Source organism: Rhinichthys klamathensis, unplaced genomic scaffold, assembly GCF_029890125.1.
Source record: "Rhinichthys klamathensis goyatoka isolate OS25496 unplaced genomic scaffold, OSU_Roscu_1.1 h1tg000003l_1, whole genome shotgun sequence".
NCBI lineage: Eukaryota > Metazoa > Chordata > Actinopteri > Cypriniformes > Leuciscidae > Rhinichthys > Rhinichthys klamathensis.
The window spans coordinates 3,684,306-3,702,002 of record NW_026606556.1 but is presented as its reverse complement, the minus strand read 5'-3'; the positions used below and the strand labels follow the sequence as shown (position 1 = coordinate 3,702,002).

At 39.2% G+C, this 17,697-nt stretch overlaps 1 protein-coding gene across 1 annotated transcript in view; it reads right to left on the bottom strand.

Moving 5' to 3' along the window:
- Positions 1-376: 376 nt before the first annotated feature.
- The window catches only part of micu1 (mitochondrial calcium uptake 1), a 113,011-nt gene continuing 95,690 nt past the window's right edge, over positions 377-17,697 (bottom strand). Inside the window, exons 8-12 of the mRNA XM_056249709.1 lie at positions 14,226-14,426; positions 12,818-12,955; positions 7,772-7,880; positions 2,672-2,761; positions 377-786 (exon numbers count right to left, since the gene is read on the bottom strand). Of these exons, the coding sequence (XP_056105684.1) occupies positions 623-786; positions 2,672-2,761; positions 7,772-7,880; positions 12,818-12,955; positions 14,226-14,426 (702 nt within the window). The 3' untranslated portion in view covers positions 377-622. The remainder of the gene's footprint in view (positions 787-2,671; positions 2,762-7,771; positions 7,881-12,817; positions 12,956-14,225; positions 14,427-17,697) is intronic.

Genomic DNA, 17,697 nt, shown 5'->3' with positions numbered 1-17,697 from the left:
TAAGCCATTAAACATCCTCAAACCCACTTATATTATTAAATAACACACATAAATGCACCATAAATTCAGTACTGTAAAATGTTTTAATAGTATTCTTCTTTCAGCATCACTCTTATAAAGTCATGAGATTTTCAAAATAATGCGGTTTATAGTACAATGGAAATTGCTTGTCAGCTGGATGCTAATAATTCAGTTCTGAAGTGAAGACTGGGACACAGAGACCTTTGAGAACAGGAGTGCAAAATAGGGAGCTTATTGCTTAAGAAGTGACGATGAATGTTTTAAAAATCAAAGTTGAATATATGATCTGAGTTATCTGAGTAAGTCCCAACATTCATTTCAGATAGCAAATCATGGCACTCGAGGATGACCTCTGTTGTTTTTACATGCCATAGTTACATTCTAGTGTATGTAGAATTGTGCATCCAACTCCAAAACTTGCAAACAGCAAGATATAAATACAAGATAGCAAGCTCTGTCTCGATGTTGAGTTGAGTTGAAGGTGGGCACAGAAGGGCTGAATGCACGAGCACTAGCATGCTTGTTATCAGATGTGCCTTCCAAAGTAGTTGATCCTTTAATGATTAATTAAACCCCATGTGGAGCGTAACATGAGGGGACGTTACTGCTGTTTCGGCATGGCAAAGTCCCAGGCGGTATCCTGGGCACACTTCCACATGGCGCGCACCAGCCGGGTGAAACCCATATCCTTGGGCTTCTCCAGCCCACGCATCAGCCGCTGTTTCATGATGGCAATAAACTCCTTATTACTCAGCTCCCCATTTCCTAAAAAAAGTGCAAATGAAATAGAGTGTGAGAGAGAAATATGATGGGTAATTATCACCGTCAGTGCCACTCAACTCCATATGCTTATCAACCCTCAGCAGAATTCAAAGTACCGATTCAGCGGGTCCGATGCTGTGCACATACGTTTGTACTTGTTAAAATACTCCCATGCTAAAATATGATACTGTAAAACCCATTTACAACATTTGTTGCATAAATACCATTACACAAAGAGAAATAGAGTGGTCCACATTGGAGTTATTTCATGGTTAAAGACAAACAAAAACAAAACAAATAAATCCAGAATAAAAGACTATCAGTGTATTCTGTGTAACGAAACATAAAAAATAAGTGAAAACCAAACACAAAACAAAAGCAAAACACAACAGAACAAATTTAAACAACAAAACAAACAAAACAAAAACACAAAAAATCAAACACAAAACAAGAGCAAAACACAACAAACCAGAACACAATACGAACAAAATTAAAACCCAAAACAAACGCAAACCACAAAACGTATCAAGCCAAAACGAAAAACAAAACCAAACATAAAGCAAAACCAAAATTAAGGGAAACCACAAAACAAAAGCAAAACAAATCAAACAAAATCACAAAACAAAAACTAACACAAAACAAAACGCAACAAATCAAAGCACAAAACAAAAATTTAAATACAAAACAAACACAAAACATAACAACAAAACAAAACACTAAGTAAAACAAAAGAAAAACACAAACCAAAGAACAAACAAAAAAAACCCACAATGAAAGCACAAAACAAAATCAAACACACACAACAACAACCCTGTTTTTACAGGGTTGCCAGGTCTGCCCATCAAAACTAGCCCAATAGGTTAGAGCAGTGTTTCTCAACCTCTCCTGCAGGGACCCCCTGACAGGCCATGTTTTTGTTTTAACTCTGAAATGGCACACCTGATTCAAGTAATTAAAGGCTTAATGAGTAATTAGAGTAGGAATAGTTCAATTAATCAATTAGTCAACTACTCATTAAGCCTTTAATGACTTGAATCAGGTGTGCCATTTCAGGGTTAAAACAGAAACATGGCCTGTCAGGGGGTCCCTGCAGGAGAGGTTGAGAAACACTGGGTTAGAGCAACCTTTAAACCACTGGGGAAGAAATCAACCTGCGGCACCAATTTAAAAGGACTTGGCAACGCTGAAACCAACACAACACCCAATTTGACAAGATACAAACAAAAATAACTATTTATGAACAATTAAAACTAACTGAAACTGAAAATCAAAACAGATTGATATGATATGATGACTAATATGATTGTAATATTTAAAACATTAAAGACTAAACAATGCATTTTTTTTAAAATAATGATGACGTGATTAAACATAGTGTGATGTTATTACTAGCATTTTATAGTATATCAGTAAAGAAGGTACTAGTACTCGTCCTCAGTCTCAAGAAATGATATCCAAAGAGGAACCTGATAAGTCAAGTCAAGTCATCTTCATTTATATAGCGCTTTTAACAATGGATTGTTTCAAAGCAGCTTTACAGAGATAAACATATAATTTAAGGTAACAGATTGTTTTGGCGTTATAGCGGTTCTTGAATAATGTTACTTCCAGCTAAAGTTAACTTTGATTGATTCACCTCCGTCGAAATGATCAGACTTTAAACGCGAACCTGTGATTAACGCTGACGGCGTTCACATGCTCATTCAGAATTCTATAGTTATGTGCTTTTTAAAATATGTGCGCAGGTTTGTAATTCATACAACCCAGCCTAAACAAACTACTTTTCTGCCCAATATATTTTGATACAGAATTTTGTTTTATTTTATCACTTCGGGGTACGCGAGCCGGAATTCCCAACGCTTTATAAACATAACACACACACACTCACCGTCACAGTCGAACAGTGCGAACACCACGTCACAGACATGGTCGGACAGCTCTACCTTGGCCACAGTGCGGGCCACCTGCTTCATGGTGGCTGAGGAGAGAGGGAGAGAACAGGGATGAGTGAAGACAGGACTGTGTGCCTGAGCTCGAGTAGTGGTGTCTCGGTCAATACTGGACACTCATTCCCTGCTGAGGACAAATAGGAGAAGAAAAAGATGGATAGAAACAGAAGAGGAGGATGAACTGGAGGTGTGTCCACCCCTTATTAAAATGATCATGTATAGATTGAGGAGGAGGGGCAGATTATCAGATGAATCACGTCATTATTTACTCGCATCATAATGATAATTACTAAGACTGTCAAGAATTCTCAGCCAATATGAGTTTGCAATATGTCTGACAGACAGCGTTTCTTATACAAGCCTTTTTGACCTTTTCTTTTTGCTGTTGACAGAGTCTAGCGCTGTCACTGAGACCGGAGTGATTTCTCCAGACACATGTCACTGATATCTGTCAGGAAGCAGAGGCATTTTAGATCTGGTCCAAAACCTGAGCTGCCTTCATAAGCAGCATCTTAAGGCATCATGAGCTGTTTCCATCCACCTATTTTTATGTGCATTTTGACATATCGTATAAAAAGTTATAAAAATGCACTCAAGTCATTTATGATATAGCATAAAAGAGCCATTTGCTTCCCCAATTGCAGGAAGTTCCATTCCTATTGCAGATATTTGGTGCCAATTCCTACGGAAGTGACCATTTTGTTCTCTTGAACAACATTTGCTGCTTTATTCGCAAATGTTTTATGCGATTTTGATATTTGACAGAGTTAAATTTGCAATTTTAGATATAAACATTCTAAGACATCATCATATATAATTCTATAATTCATTCAATACCAAGAAAGATCGAAAAATATATATTATATATATCATTTTCATTAAATAAACAAATGTATAGAGTAGAAAAATATAACATTAAAAACTTAAATGAAAATTTTAAATTCTGAAATGAAATAAAACAAGTTAGAAGTACTAAAATAATAATGAAAAACTAAACTAAAATTTAAATAAAAAAATTCAAAGCTAAACAGAAATATTTAAAAGCAAATTTATTTAGAAAACATAAAAAAAAAAGCTCATTTAAAATATGAATACATACCATAACAGTATGTAAACAATATAACAAACTAAAATAACACTGATTAAATTGGACTGTGTGCCAAGTATATTTATTTTTTGAGTGTTATGTTATTCCTTTAATGTTTCTTGTATTGAAATTCCTGTATTGTTTTTCATGCACTTTCCAACTGAATTAGAATAAAAGGTAGAAGAGCAAGTCTGCTTACTTGGTTTAGGAACAAAGTTGTGTAATTTTTCAACCAAATAATATTAAATTATCATCAAAGTCCAGTATATATCTAGACATGGCCATCACTGGGTATAAACATGAATGAGAAGCGTCCAGAGCATGTCATTTACAATCTACCAGCAGGGGCTAAATAATTAAATTATTTTCATTAAATACATGAATATAATATAAATATTAGACAAAAAACTAGGCAAATGCTACCTTGGCAGGAAACTAACTGCTTTAACACACCTGCATGTTGAAGACCTGTGGACTAGGCAACTAATCAAACAGACAACCTACTATAAATAAACAAATTTCATAATTATGAATGTGTTGTTTTGCACATCCTGGTGGAAGAGTGAGAAAATGGCCTGTTGGGAACATTAGAGAAGGGCATTAGTGGACCCAGGACCAGGAAGTTTGAAGTTTGAACTAGATAAGGCAAAAGACATCCACCAGAGTCCGGCTAACAGTGGCCAGCCTTCCAGACACAGCCTTGACATCAACATACAGAAGAGAAAAGAGCCATTCTGAAGATGACAAGCTGATAAAGAGCCTCTTATGTCTTCATAAGGATCAGTGATTCAGAGTATCTGAGTGTCAGGGGCCAGACTTCAGAGACATGTAAGAGAGGTTATCGAGAGACATCATTCTGCACGAGAGGAATCAATCCTGAGATAAGGACTGTGAGGAAGTGTGCGTGCGGAGGGAAGTGATGTGCTGAAGAGCAGAGACACTGCAGTACTGGATGTTTTTTAAAGTCAGTATTACTGGTTTTTTTTAGACGGATTCATTTGTGTACATATATATATATATACACTCACCGGCCACTTTATTAGGTACACCTGTCCAACTGCTCGTTAACACTTAATTTCTAAGCAGCCAATCACATGGCGGCAACTCAGTGCATTTAGGCATGTAGACATGGTCAAGACAATCTCCTGCAGTTCAAACCGAGCATCAGTATGGGGAAGAAAGGTGATTTGAGTGACTTTGAACGTGGCATGATTGTTGGTGCCAGAAGGGCTGGTCTGAGTATTTCAGAAACTGCTAATCTACTGGGATTTTCACGCACAACCATCTCTAGGGTTTACAGAGAATGGTCCGAAAAAGAAAAAACATCCAGTGAGCGGCAGTTCTGTGGGCGGAAATGCCTTGTTGATGCCAGAGGTCAGAAGAGAATGGCCAGACTGGTTCGAGCTGATAGAAGGGCAACAGTGACTGAAATAACCACTCGTTACAACCGAGGTATGCAGCAAAGCATTTGTGAAGCCACAACACGCACAACCTTGAGGCGGATGGGCTACAACAGCAGAAGACTCCACCGGGTACCACTCATCTCCACTACAAATAGGAAAAAGAGGCTACAATTTGCAAGAGCTCACCAAAATTGAACAGTTGAAGACTGGAAAAATGTTGCCTGGTCTGATGAGTCTCGATTTCTGTTGAGACATTCAGATGTTAGAGTCAGAATTTGGCGTAAACAGAATGAGAACATGGAACCATCATGCCTTGTTACCACTGTGCAGGCTGGTGGTGGTGGTGTAATGGTGTGGGGGATGTTTTCCTGGCACACTTTAGGCCCCTTAGTGCCAATTGGGCATCGTTTAAATGCCACGGCCTACCTGAGCATTGTTTCTGACCATGTCCATCCCTTTATGGCCACCATGTACCCATCCTCTGATGGCTACTTCCACCATGTCACAAAGCTCTAATCATTTCAAATTGGTTTCTTGAACATGACAATGAGTTCACTGTACTAAAATGGCCTCCACAGTCACCAGATCTCAACCCAATAGAGCATCTTTGGGATGTGGTGGAACGGGAGATTCGCATCATGGATGTGCAGCCGACAAATCTGCGGCAACTGTGTGATGCCATCATGTCAATATGGACCAAACTCCCTGAGGAATGCTTCCAGCACCTTGTTGAATCTATGCCACGAAGAATTGAGGCAGTTCTGAAGGCAAAAGGGGGTCCAACCCGTTACTAGCATGGGGTACCTAATAAAGTGGCCGGTGAGTGTATATATATATTTTAAATGATGTTCGAACAAATATATAACTACTCGGAGAGCGCAGACGAAACACACTAAACATGGTCATGTTATCTTACTTTCTGAGGCTTATGCCTGGTGTTTGGAAACGCAGTTCAACTGTAAGACAGTTCTGGGAGGTAATAATACCGAACCACTTTGACTAGACTTTGCTCAACCAAAACAGCTTTTCAGATGCTGGTTAGTCCAGTTATGCCATCTCATCACAGTCACGTGTCTTTTTTGATGCGCATCAAGTAAATGTGCTTCCATGGTAGTTTATGCATATGTTTCCTTATTGGATATACAATTTACTCGACTCAGTCGAGCGCATATGTTTTTATGCGCATTTTCAGAAATTATGCGCATAAAAATAGGTGGATGAACAGCTAGTGAGTGCAGTTAAAGCTGCAGTAGGGAGTTTTGAGAAAACGTTGACTTAGCCTGAAAATTTGAACAAGCACAACTTACAGGTCCCACCCCCTTGCTCTCTGTTGCGCTACAGCCCTCCCTCCACAGCTCGTCCTCCACAGCGGAGCCTGTCGTGAACGCGCAGGCTAGTAAACAGGGCCACCGATAACAGCGGATAAAAAGTTATATGGCACATTCACTAATAGGGACTAAACGTCAATAATATGCTTTACATTGACTATGGCCTGCCCATACTTTGACTACAAACTTGGTCCTCAAATCATTATGTATTTTGCAATAGCCTACATGTAACTTTATAACGTTGCACTCTTTCTATAAGTTATAAATAGCTAGTAAGATAACGTTAATATAGCGATATATAATGCTAGATAAGGGGTGCTAGTACATTATTTCAGCAACATGACAAGCCAGTGAATTAGCAGGTTTCAATTATTGCTTAGCAGAGTGCGTGACATTTTATCTACATGTTATGCGGCTAGGGTTTTGACACCGAGTCAATGGGCTCTGTGTAATTCTTTCTTTTTCGCTTGTTTATCGTCATCGGCCTTTTTCCCTTTACCTCTTTGTTTTATGAGCAGGTGTCACTCGAGAATTGGCAGTTTAGGTTGTTTCTCCGTCATAAGCACAGCTGCGGCACACCGGCAATCTTGAGTTTGAACGACGGCTCGCGCTGTGCAAGAGAGGGGTGTGATCAGCGCGTACACGAGCGTGATTGACACTGCTAAGACATTCCTCCTGGCTCTGATTGGTTGTTTCTGACCGGGAGCGTGTATTTCTGCAAATGGCAATAAGACCACAATAGGACCCATATATTCTACTGTCAGGACATAATGACAGTTTTAAAAAATATGTAAAAAATATTTTTTACAAAAGCTACCTACAGCAGCTTTAAATGGAAAGGACAACTAATGATACTTTAGAGACTTTTTTGGATTGCCTGAAAATCCAGGTAATGTGTATTTAAAAGAGAAGATTATTAAAGGAAGAGCACCAGCTGCAGTAAAATGGGACACATCTGGCTGAGTGGCTCTGCTAATGGAAGGAATGAGCGAGAGGGAGGAGACCAGGATGAGCTGATGCTATATGGAAATTACAAATGGGAATTTTTGCATTGCAAAGTCAGTCTAGTAGTAGACTCAGAGTCAACAAACTGACCCTCTGGAAATCTCAAGCTGTGTTTGATTGCTTCAGTCAACTTCTGTCCGCTTCCAAATTAAAGGATTACAAGGAATTGGCTGAGGGATCATGTATTAGTGTGTGTGTGTGTGTGTGTGTTTGTACCTTTATCTATAGAGGCGCCCGCCATGTGGTAGAAACTCAATGCAGTGTCGACATCATTGACGTTCTTCAGGAAGGTAAAGAAGTTCTCCACTTCCTCAAACGTGATGCCCTGTGTGTGAGAGAGAAATAGAGAATGACTCCCACGACCAAACTAATTCATTACATTGAATTCTTTTATGACAAATCTGGTCAAACAGCTCAGTTAGTAAAGACCGTTGAGAGAGTGAAATGAAAGTCAAATGACATTAGCTCTCTCAAATAGAGCTGAGGAAAACATGCTGTGTTTGCGATGAGCACAGAGCCTGTACATATTGTTTTAATATCCTTTTAATAAAAGCATAAAATTACAGAATGAGAGCATTTGAGCGACACACAAACACAAAACAGCTCTACGGAGAGAAAGCTCTTCATACTCCAGCGTGCCGGAGTGCTCTCATGATAATGTTAGGCCTGACGAAACAACAATCAAACTGAAGACAGACAAACATTTCAGAGAATATGATGAGCCCTTTAAACTGTATCCCAATGCATTCTTACTCACTTTACCAAGTATTCAACTCTGAGCTAAACATCAGTCTATGGGGTTCAAATTATCCATGTGACTGATCCATTTACCTCTGTGAACATCTAAAGACATTGATTAACAAGAAAAAAAATCGAAATTAACCCTGGGGCATAAGAAAATTAAAACGGCACCTCAGGGTCAAAAAGGCTACTGACCTCTGATGCATATTCATATCATATAATGAGGAATCAAACTCTACTTGAGCCTTGAAATGGTGGGGAGGTCGTTGTCTACTATTAAAAAAAGAAACATACTGTAATTTTCCCAACACCAAACTATGGAAGTTTCCCCATGGAATAAAAAATTAAAAAGGTAATTGCGACTTTTTATCTTACAATTCTGAGAAAATAATAAACTCGCAATTGCAAGCAATTAAGTCTGAATTATGAGATAAAAAGACACAGTTACCTTGTTTAATGGCGAGTTTATATCTCGCAATTCAGACTTTATTTCTTGCAATTGCGAGAGAAAAAAAAGTCAGCTGTCATACCAAACTCCCAAAGTCCACACAAAAGTGTTTTAAGGAGGCAGTGATATGAACAGCTGGACAGAAAAGGAACGGAACAGCATACAGGGGTCTGGAAGCATGTTTTTAAATGTTACTAGAATTAGATAAGTTATTTTTCGCTTTAAAAGCTGTGTTAAAAATACAACACCATGGCAGGACGTTTAAAAAACATCACAAAGGATGACGCAACGCCCAGACACGTCTGTCTGAATGTGTTTGGCTGTAGAGAATGTGTTTTAAACTGGACAAATGTAAAAATAGAATTTTTCAGAGAATAGTTTTTTTGAAAGAGATTCATACTTTTCTTAAGCAAGGATGCATTCAATTGATTAAAAAAAACGAGTTAAGACTTTATATTGAAAATTGACTTTCATCAAAGAATCCTGAAATTTCCAAGTTCCCACAAAAATACTAAGCAGCACAATGATACAACATTTTATTAGTATATTAGAATGATTTCTGAAGACCATGTGCCACTGAAGACTGGAGTAAAGATGCTGAAAATTCAGCTTTGTAATCACAGGAATAAATGACATTTTTAAAAATATTCAAATAATAAACAGTTATTTTAAATTGTAATAATATTTCACAATATTACTGTATTTTTGACCAAATCATTTCAAATTGTCTGTAATTTTGTTAATTCTTTCGGTGACACTTTACAATAAGGTTCATTAGTTAACATTAGTTAATATATTAACTAACATGAACTAACCATGAGAAGTCCATTTGTTACTGTATTTGTTAATCTTTGTTAATGTTAGTTAATAAAAATACAGCTGTTCATTGTTAGTTCATGTTAGTTCACAGTGCATTAACTAATGTTAACTAGATTTTAATAAAGTATTAGTAAATGTTGGAATTAACATTAACAAAGATTAATAAATGCTGTATACATGCAGCTCATGTTAAAGCTCCAGTCTGTAACTTTTTTAAGTTAAAAATAATCCAAAATAATTATATTAAAAAAAACGTATTCTGCCAGTGGTCAAAACTATCTGCTTGCCATAGCTAGATTCAAAACGGTTAGCTTGTAATCAGGGTTCTAAATTAACTTTTTTGATCACCAGCCAATGTGGCTGGTAACTTTCTAAAGTTACCAGCCAATCAGAATTTCCACTAGCCAAATTTTTTTCCGGTGAAAATAAGAGAAATTATGAGTACCACTGAATGCATTTGATCATTTTATTAACATTGTTGGCATGAAAAACACATATAAAGTACAATACAACACAGAAAGTGCAAACATTTCATTTCAAGTTTGGTATCTATCTATCTATCTATCTATCTATCTATCTATCTATCTATCTATCTATCTATCTATCTATCTATCTATCTATCTATCTATCTATCTATCTATCTATCTATCTATCTATCTATCTATCTATCTATCTATTTGGGATGTGCACGAATATTCAAATTTTCGATCTGTAATTCAAAAAATAAAATACTATTCAAATTTTTTTCTTCTTTTTTTTTCAGTTATAATTAAATGCACTGAGTGGAGCGTGTTTAACAACTGGATTGTATTTGATCACATAATGTCGTTGTCTGCCTCACGAAGTTTGGAATTACTTAGTTTAATTAATAATTGATTAAAAGTAATTCCATTTTGTAATAGGCTATAATTTTCATCTGAGTTATCATAATATCACCACCACAATATATAGGCCTATGAGAAATCACATGAAATACAAAGAAACACCAGTCGACTGAGGAAGCAGCTGTCCATCACTGCATTAACGACTGCAGGACAGCAGCTGTACCCCATGGGAATCATGATCCGAGATGATATCTTCTGGTAGCAAAATGATTTTGAGACATATGCTTCCTTTAAATTCCGTTGAGGGATACAGGTTTAAGAACAGAAAACGCAAAGTGCTGTTACTTCACTTTGCACACACACACGTGTCTCTGCAACGTCTGTGTCAGCGCAGCGCGTTTTCTCACTCGAGCATGTGGATATTATTGTTTTTCTCAACATGAACGTGAAACAATATAAACACGATAATCATGCTTACTCGAGTATGTACGTTCTGTACGATAACTGCGCAGTCTGCTTTTTTTAGCGTTTTTTCCCCGTTCGCGCTGCTTGAGCTTAAATGCTTTTGCTGTTTATAATTTTTGTTTACACATATTGTTTAATGTTTTCAACTAAAAGAAAACCTTAAGATATATAGTAAGCTTGTTGTGTATATTGCCTAAGGTATAAGCTTGTTCAGAAATAATGACAAAAACCTTAAACTTAAAAAAATAACGTATCTCTAAACGACATTTAAATTTAAACCCAGAAGTCTGTCCCAACCACCTCCGCATTTAGTTTAATCTTAACTTTTTACTTTACTTTACTAGCTCCCTCCTCTTTCAGTCTATGCTCCCTGCTCTGGCTCCATTCGTTCTTCATCTTCCTTGTGTTTTCTGGTGGACGGACGCGTACGCTCCGTTCGTTTCCATGATCATTTCTCGCGCTGGTTTCACTGCTAACTGCAGCCAATGGGCGTATGAAACGTCATCACGTAGCATTACGGCACAGTGTTCATGGGAAATGTAGGAAGTACGGCCAGGGGATAAATGACCGAGAACAGAGCCTTATGCATCACCGGCCAAACTGGCTAGTAAGTTTTTATTAGCACCCGCCAAAATGAATTTTAACCCGCATTTGGCGGGTTGGCGGGTGTTAATTTAGAACCCTGCTTGTAATAATGATTTTAATTCCAGTGGTACTGGTGGGTTTCCGCGGGAAATTCGAGCATGTCTTTGCGTCATGACGTCACACCCGTACACATAAAGAAGGAGTTTCGGCTAGCCGTAGCCGGCTATACTGAGCGTGACGAGATGTTTAGATGTATAGGCTTTTCTCGCAGCACTTTACATAATTAAACTTATGGCATCCAGAAAGATCCAAACAACAATCATCAGTGTCAACTGGAGATTCAGCAGTTATAAAACCCAAAAGACTTCGTACTTCGGATTTAAGGTGGCTAGAGAAAGAGAAAGAAACCGTCTCATGCGAACACAAGGATTTAAACATCGGCGGGGCTTTTGAAAAGTGCGTGAACTCCGTGTTTTGAAGGGGTTCAAAACGGAAGAAGAGACGGCTTTTTTTCTGCTGAACAAGTAAGACATTTCAATAGTTCAATCGTGTAACAGTACGTTTTCTTAATTCACACAGTTATGGAGTTTCCTTTGTTGTGCCTTTCTCGTTTTGCTATTATGGAGAATATGAATTCTGAACTACACAGGTAACCATAAAACACATTACATTTAACATTAGTCACGCAATGCTGATGTTGTTAACATGAACAATTTGAGAACAAAGTAGGCTATAATTTGCACGGTTGCTGTAAATCGCGTTGATTAAATCTAACGAAGCTTATCATGTCGAATGCTTTTTCCCCCTTAGTTGGTCAGAAAAAAAATGGATGTTACTTACTTGTTCAGAAGACATTTTCTTATGAAAATTCTTATGTTGGTCAAACTTTCAAAAAGTGAATCTGTGATTCTGTATGACAGTATCCACACAGCGCGGTGACTGACAGCAGCACTCGCCTCAAAGCACTGTGTTCATCCGCGCTGTTTCATGCCGATTTACAACCCACGTAAAGATGATAATTCCGCGAATCACTGCAGTTACAGATTTCGAACAGACAGATGGCGACAAAGAGGAAAAGTTACGGACTGGAGCTTTAACTAATATAGTTAACTAATGGACCTTATTGTAAAGTGTTACCATTCTTTCTTCTCTCAGCAGGGACAGAGAAATGACTTGACTCTCAAAAGTTGTCACATGACACCAGGTTAGGACGCGTGTATATTTTAAAAAGAGACAGTGGGAAAAAAGAAGAGAGAAAATATGGCAGACACAGGCACTCAGACACATTGACAGTTGAAGGAGAGAGTGAGGACTCACTGTGCTCTTCTTACAGTGACACTTCACACACACACAACTTTTTCAAACTGGCGTCTCGCCCACCTGAGCATCCTTGAACATTCTTTTGAGGTTCTTCTGCATCAGTTTGAGTTTGCGAGACTGAACTCCACTGTAGGCCAGCAGCATCCCTCCAAACTGCTTCTCTGTGATCCTGCCGTCCACCGGATCATTCCTCTCAAACTACACACACACACAGGGGGAACGCTGAGTAATTGCTTCAGAAGGGAATCTTGTGATCAGCTGGTCAATATAATTTACAATTCATGTTCGACTGAATACTTAAGCGTGGGCACAGCTGTGCCAGGTCACGAGTTGGAGGATTTAAAGTAGCTGACAGCAAAAGTTGAACAGCTCTCTCTGGTTGGAATGCATTAGGGTTTGACCATTACATTCATTTAAATAAAAGTTTGGCTATTATCTACACAACCATCATGAATGTGAACATGCTGCTATCAATTTCTACAACTGATATAATAAGAGATATAACTTTCCAACACTGGATCGGCTCCCATTTCAACACGCATGAAAAAAATGAACGGCTGCTAAATATTTCTTTAAAAGGCACACACACAGCAAAAGACTTTTCACTCGATTATTAGTGATTGTCAGGACTGTGAGATAGAAAAGTCTCATCTCTGCTTTCTGTAATCTTGGATATAAATGCTCAGTCCACTGAGGTGAGGCTGTCCTGTGGGTGGGAGCTGTTAACATAGGAGGAGGGAGAGATTGAGGAATAACTGACAGAACAGAGAGCTGCAGCCTCAGCACATCTCAAAGACCAGATAACGAGAGAACGAGAGAGAGAGAGAGAGAGAGAGAGAGAGAGAGAGAGAGAGAGAGAGAGAGAGAGAGAGAGAGAGAGAGAGAGAGAGAGAGAGAGAGAGAGAGAGAGAGAGAGAGAGAAAGGTCTAAAGGTGTCTGTGACAGAGGCTGCCTGAAACACTGACACTCTGTCAGACCCTAAGGAGGTTACATCACATTCAGTGTCACTCACGCCACACTGCTGCCAACTGCTCTCAAGCCCTCACTGACTCCTACATTACAAATCGTCTTTCTTTTTTTATCTACCATGGTAGTATTATAGTTTACACTAAAGTACCTCCAAGAGTGGTTGACCTGGATTTTCCATTGACCAATATCTAAAGAGCAGGGTGGCAGATGACTCGTATAATGAAAATATGTTATAAATAAGTCAGCTATAAGTGAAAGCTAATTTTTTTTTTAATCTAGATCCTTTTATCACTACCTTTAGGTATCTTGTGAGTATTGTTTTCTTTTTTTCTTTCGTTTGTTCGTTCATTCGTTCTTTCTTTCTTTCAGTAGTAACTTATGCAGGAGTCTAAGCTTCCATTGGTGACATTGGCTGACAACTTTCAACTTCGATTTATTTCCCTGTCATCTCTCATATGTAATCTGCACTTCTCCATCTTCCTCGACTTCTGTGCCATACCTCGAGTTTAAGCACATCGTGCTGTAATTTCCTCTGGAACTCCAGGAAACTGCCGATGGTGAGTTTGCCCTTCAGGTCAGCCCCGAAAAAGTATGTGGTGAGAGCTGAACTGCAGCCTCCTGTTTTCAGAGTGTTTCCTGTGGTGGAGCGATCTCTGTGTCTCATGCCCATACTGGTCTGAGAGCGAATGATACTCTGAACCTGAAAAAACAGAAAAAACAGAAATAATAATTCACGTCAGTAATTCATTACATTTACAGAGCATTTTTGCCACTCCTCGCATAACACTTGAGGAAAATCTCCTTATCCACCAATGCGCAGCAATGAATGATACACTGATGGCGAGAGTGCACCAGAACACACACCACACTGACTATCAGTAGAGAGAAGAGAGAGTGATGCAGCCGACTCAAAAAGAGACGGAGAAGCAGAACAAGGAGAAGGATGTGAAGGACAAGAAGGACAAAGAAGAAGAGGAGAATGAGAGAAAGAATGAGGAAGAGGAAGGGTATGAGAACAAGAAGAAAAAGGAGAAAGAGGTGGAGATGGAGGGATGAGGAGGAGAGAAAAAGGAGGGGAAGGAGGAGGCAAAGGACAAGGAGCAGGAGGAGGAGAAAGAGGTGGAAAAGAAGGAGGAGAGGAAAAAGGAAGAAGGAGAAAATATAGAATAAGGTGGAGAAGAAGGACAAGGAGAAGGAGAAGAAAAGGAGGGGGAGATGGAGACAAAAGATGAGGGGGATGGGGAGAAATAGGAGAAGGGGGTGGTTAAGAAGGAGGAGAAGAAAAGAAGGAGGTGGAGAATAAGGACAAAGAGGAGCAGAAGAAAAAGGAGAAGATGGAGAAGTAGGAGAAGTAGAAAAAGGAGGTGGGGAAGAAGGACAAGGAAGAGGAGAAGAAAGAAAGAGGAGTAGGAGGAGGACAGGGATGATAAGAAGGAGAAGAAAGTGGAAGGAGAAAAAGGTAAAAAGAAGGCAGAGGAGAAAAAGGGTGGTGGAGAAGGACAAGGAGGAGGAGAAAGTGAATATGGAGAAGGAGGAGGAGACGGCAAAGGAGGTGGGGAAGAAGAAGGAGGAGAAGAAAATGGAGTTGGAGAAAAAAGAGGGAGGTAGAGACCAAAGGCAAGGAGGTGGAGAAAAAGGAGGAGGTAGAAAAGAAGGACAAGGAGAAAGAGGAAAATAAAAAGGGGGAGGTGGAGATCAAAGGCAAGGAGGTGGAGAAAAAGAAGGAGGTGGAGAAAAAAAGGAGGAGGACAAGGCAGAGGAGAAGAAAGGAAGAGGAGGATGGGGACGATTAGAAGGAGAAGGAGGTGGAAGGAGAAAAGGTAAAAAGAAGGAAGAGGAGAAAAAGGGGTGGTGGAGAAGGACAAGGAGAAAGTGAATATGGAGAAGGAGGAGGAGACGGCAAAGGAGGTGGGGAAGAAGGAGGAGGAGGAGGAGAAGAAAATGGAGTTGGAGAAAAAAGAGGGAGGTAGAGACCAAAGGTAAGGAGGTGGAGAAAAAGTAGAAGGAGGTGGAGAAGAAAAAGGAGAAGAAGGACAAGGCAGAGGAGAAGAAAGGAAGAGGAGGATGGGGACAATAAGAAGGAGAAGCAGGTGGAAGGAGAAAAAGGTAAAAAGAAGGAAGGAGGATGGAAGAGGAGAAAAAGGGGAGATTGAGCACAAGGATAAACAGAATAAGCCCCCCCTTTTACCCTTATTCTTCTACTACTTGTTTCTTCTTTTTCTCCTTCTCCACAAAGATATTGAGAAGGAGAATGATGATGAGGAGGAGGCTAGAAAGAATGTCTTCTCTTTCTTTTTCTAAATATCATTCACTGATGGACACTGGACTCCAAAGAAAACTGAAAACAGTGAAGAAGGCGACGAGCACTGGGAGGAATTCAAGGACTCTTCTCAGGATGACGGTGTAAATGTTCAGTTGTTGAGGGACCGGTGGAGGTTCAGAAGGAACTACACTGTCTAGGACATCAAGGGTATTAGTTCCGGTTGTTATCTGGGAATAAGGGCAGTGATGTGTGTGAGCTTCTGGGACAGCAGATAAACAGAAGCATCAATAAATGACAGCATAAATACTGCTGCTTAAATCAGTCACTCCAAGAGAGCTGAAATGCTCCCAAAGATCAAGCAGTTTTAATTCCCTTAGCATATTAAAAGACTGTAACTAGAAGAATTTGTTCCCTAAAAATGAATAGCCCTAACCCGGATGATCTGTGATGAACACACTGCACATGTGACTGCACATTCTATATTAATTGGCAACATTTAAATAGCCAACATTTAGGATAACGACCTCCATTTGATTTTGTGAAGCAACTTCATGAAAAAGAAAATCACTTTGGTTCCTTTTATATCCATTCCTTACTAAGCTTCCTGAAACCCGGGCTGACAAACAGGCACTATACAATTCTCTGACCTATTGCATCTGTTGTGGTTTGAATGCCCCCCTCTTGGCTGATCTCAGATGTAGATCAATGCACGGATTACTGGAGGTCCCCATCCATGGACAAGAGCATTAAGTGTATTCCCTGTGATGCGGCTTAGTATATTTGCTCGGTTGAGCACCAATACAGTGTGTTTACCAACGGGTACTGCATGCACTCAGAATGCTTCGGGAAACTGAAAGACCTGATACTACCAGGTGAATGACTCATAGTGACTTTGCAAACGAAAGGCAAATGTGGCCTGAGGGGTCAAGCGAAAACAAAATAAACAGCTGAAAACTGCAACCAAAATACACAAACGGCCTTTACGCTGTCAGAAAAATATGTGCAAAAAACCTTTAGGGGTACAACAGCTTGTCACTGAGGCAGTAGACGTAAAGGAACAACTTTGTCAACCTCTAAAAGGTACATATTAGTGCCTTAGAGTAGTGATACGTACCTCTACAGTACTACAATCAACATTTAGGGGTAAATAAGGTACAAAGTTGTACCCCGATAAAAACTAAAGGTCAAATTTAAAATACAAATCCACATTCAAATGCAAAAACGATGCATTCGAATTTTAAGATGTGTGTCAGGTAGCCGTATCTGTGGCACACAAGATGCGATGATCAAGTAAGAGTTGTTGCGTTTGAATGTTTTTCTTAGCCTATCCAGTTGAACCCACTTGATGCGCCGCTGCTGCGTGCGTTGTTCATTCAAAACATTGCAGAAATAGAAAAGATATCGGTTACGTTAAAGCCGTAACCAGGCCGTTCACACAATGCATTTTCTGCGCTGCTTTTTCATTGCTTTCTATGAAAATGTGATAGATTTGACCTTTGGACTCGCATCTCGCCCAAGAGCCGCATGTTTAGAAAGCCATGTAAAGTTAAAAGAAGTTCAACTTTTTTCATTCCATTGGATCTCATGTTTTTAAACACAAACCAGTACGGCTCTTTGTATTAAACTATGCATAAATAAATTATGCCGTTTTGTTCATAATTGTTTACGCAATTTACAAAATTATATTTGATTTATAAACGTTAACTTA